The sequence below is a fragment of the Crocuta crocuta genome, unplaced genomic scaffold (genome assembly GCF_008692635.1).
Source record: "Crocuta crocuta isolate KB4526 unplaced genomic scaffold, BGI_CrCroc_1.0 scaffold323, whole genome shotgun sequence".
Taxonomy (NCBI): domain Eukaryota; kingdom Metazoa; phylum Chordata; class Mammalia; order Carnivora; family Hyaenidae; genus Crocuta; species Crocuta crocuta.
The window spans coordinates 1,644,664-1,646,610 of NW_027536465.1; the positions used below are offsets into that span (position 1 = coordinate 1,644,664).

The 1,947-nt window shown below is 38.8% G+C and overlaps 1 protein-coding gene across 1 annotated transcript; it reads right to left on the minus strand.

Annotated features, from left to right (window-relative positions):
- Nucleotides 1–300: 300 nt before the first annotated feature.
- LOC144218875 (olfactory receptor 5AN1-like) lies at nucleotides 301–1,239 on the minus strand. The gene has a single exon (XM_077748857.1). It carries the CDS (start codon nucleotides 1,237–1,239, stop codon nucleotides 301–303), a length of 939 nt encoding a protein of 312 aa, XP_077604983.1.
- Between the last annotated feature and the right edge of the window lie 708 nt (nucleotides 1,240–1,947).

Consider the following 1,947-nt stretch of genomic DNA (forward strand, 5'->3'; position numbering starts at 1 on the left):
ACCCATCAGTCCTCAGTTTGTTCTCAACATTCAAGAGTCTCTCATGGAAACTTAACATTCTACAAATACTTGCAGATTATTTATAAATGATAATGCCATTCCCCTGTAGAGTGAAAGTATGAACCTCCTAAGGACTTAAAGGCATTGTGTTTGCATGGAACCACGTCACTGTCAGTCCATTTGGCATATTATCTGTGTCAAAGTAAGCGTAATTTATATAAAGACAGTATGAATTGTGTTATAGGCCATTCATGTGCATATTATTTTAAGTTTTCTGATAGGACAAATCTGGACAGGACCTCAGCAGTCCCATCTTTTCTTCTGTAACCTCTTCAAGGCATCTTTGATTTCCTTGTTCCTCAAACTGTAAATCAAAGGATTCAACATGGGGATAACCATAGTGTAAAAGACTGATGCAAATCTGTCAAAGCTGGAGGAACCTCCAGAGCTGGAACTCAAATAGACAAAGACACTCGAGGTATAGTAGAGGGAAACTGCTGTGAGATGAGAAGCACAGGTGTTGAAAGCCTTGGACCTGCCTTTAGCTGAAGTGATCTTCATGATGGAAATGACAATATAGCAATAGGATACCATGATAATGAGAGCATTTATTATCCCAAAGATTACTGTTAAGATAGCAAGCAACAGCTGTACAAAGAAGGTGTCAGTGCAGGACAGGACTAACAACTGGGGCATGTCACAGAAGAAGTGGTTGATGACGTTAGGCCCACAGAAGTGAAGCTGAAGTATGGCACACAATTGGGATACAGAAGCAGAGAGTCCGGCCAGATAGGACCCCAGCACCATCTGAATACAGAGGGTGGGTGACATGACTGATGAATAGACAAGAGGATTACAAATGGCGGCATATCGGTCATAAGCCATGGCTGTCATGAGACAAGACTCACTCACTCCCATGGTTGAAAAGACAAAGTATTGAAAAGCACAACCCACAAAGGTGATAGTTTGCTGCTCTTGGAAAAAGTTGGAGAGCATCTTGGGGGCTGTGGAGGTCACATAGCAGATATCCAAGAAGGACAGATTACTGAGGAAGAAGTACATGGGTGTGTGGAGGTGAGAGTCCATCCTTATTAAGATGATGAGGTCCAAGTTCCAGGTCAGAGTCATAATGTAGATCAGCAGGAATACAACAAAGAGCACTGCCAGGATTCTAGGAAAATCAGAGAATCCCAAAAGGATGAAATAAGTGACCTCTGTAATATTTCCTCCCCCAATCATTGGCTTGGTGCCTCTAAAATCAGAAAAGAGAGAAGAGAATGCATTGCTGAAGTCTCATGCAAATTAAACAGATATTTTCAAATTTGACTTGAAACTTACAATGACAGAAATGCTGTGATTACTACAGAGATCATTCGTTGAAAGTTTTTTTAATCCTTTGAAAATTCATTATATAATTGCAGTTTTATAAGAGCATAAGGGCATCACTCTTGATTAAAAATGAAATAGCCCTTCAGTCTCAGATAACCAACTAGATAAATTTTTTAAATTTCTTCCTTTATCCTCAAGAATAGTTATTTTCCCTGTTTATAATAATTTTACAAATTTTATATGAATGTATTTAATATATCATCTTCTAACTGGCCCAGAAAACTATATTGTAACTCGACTTTGACAATATTTTCTTGAGGCATAGCGTAAGTGTCCAATAAAGTTATGGAACAAGTCTCTTTGGGGAAGCCCTCATACTAAGAATACCAAAGAGAGACTAGTATAGCTCACTACTGACCCCAACAATTTTTCAATTTTCGTGTGTTTTACTATTGAGAACAGTATGGTACTGTGGTTAAAGGTTCAGACTTTGGAGTTTTGTCTGATACCTTCTCACTTTATGAACTTGTCCCCGTTGCTTACAGACTAAGACTGATTTACTCACAATAAAGTAAGAACATTAAGAGCCCCTGGACTATAAGATTCCTAGGTGGGTTA

Bases quoted from the DNA above. Each gene is read 5' to 3' on its own strand.
- LOC144218875 (XM_077748857.1), bottom strand. From the start codon at position 1,239: ATGATTGGGGGAGGAAATATTACAGAGGTCACTTATTTCATCCTTTTG.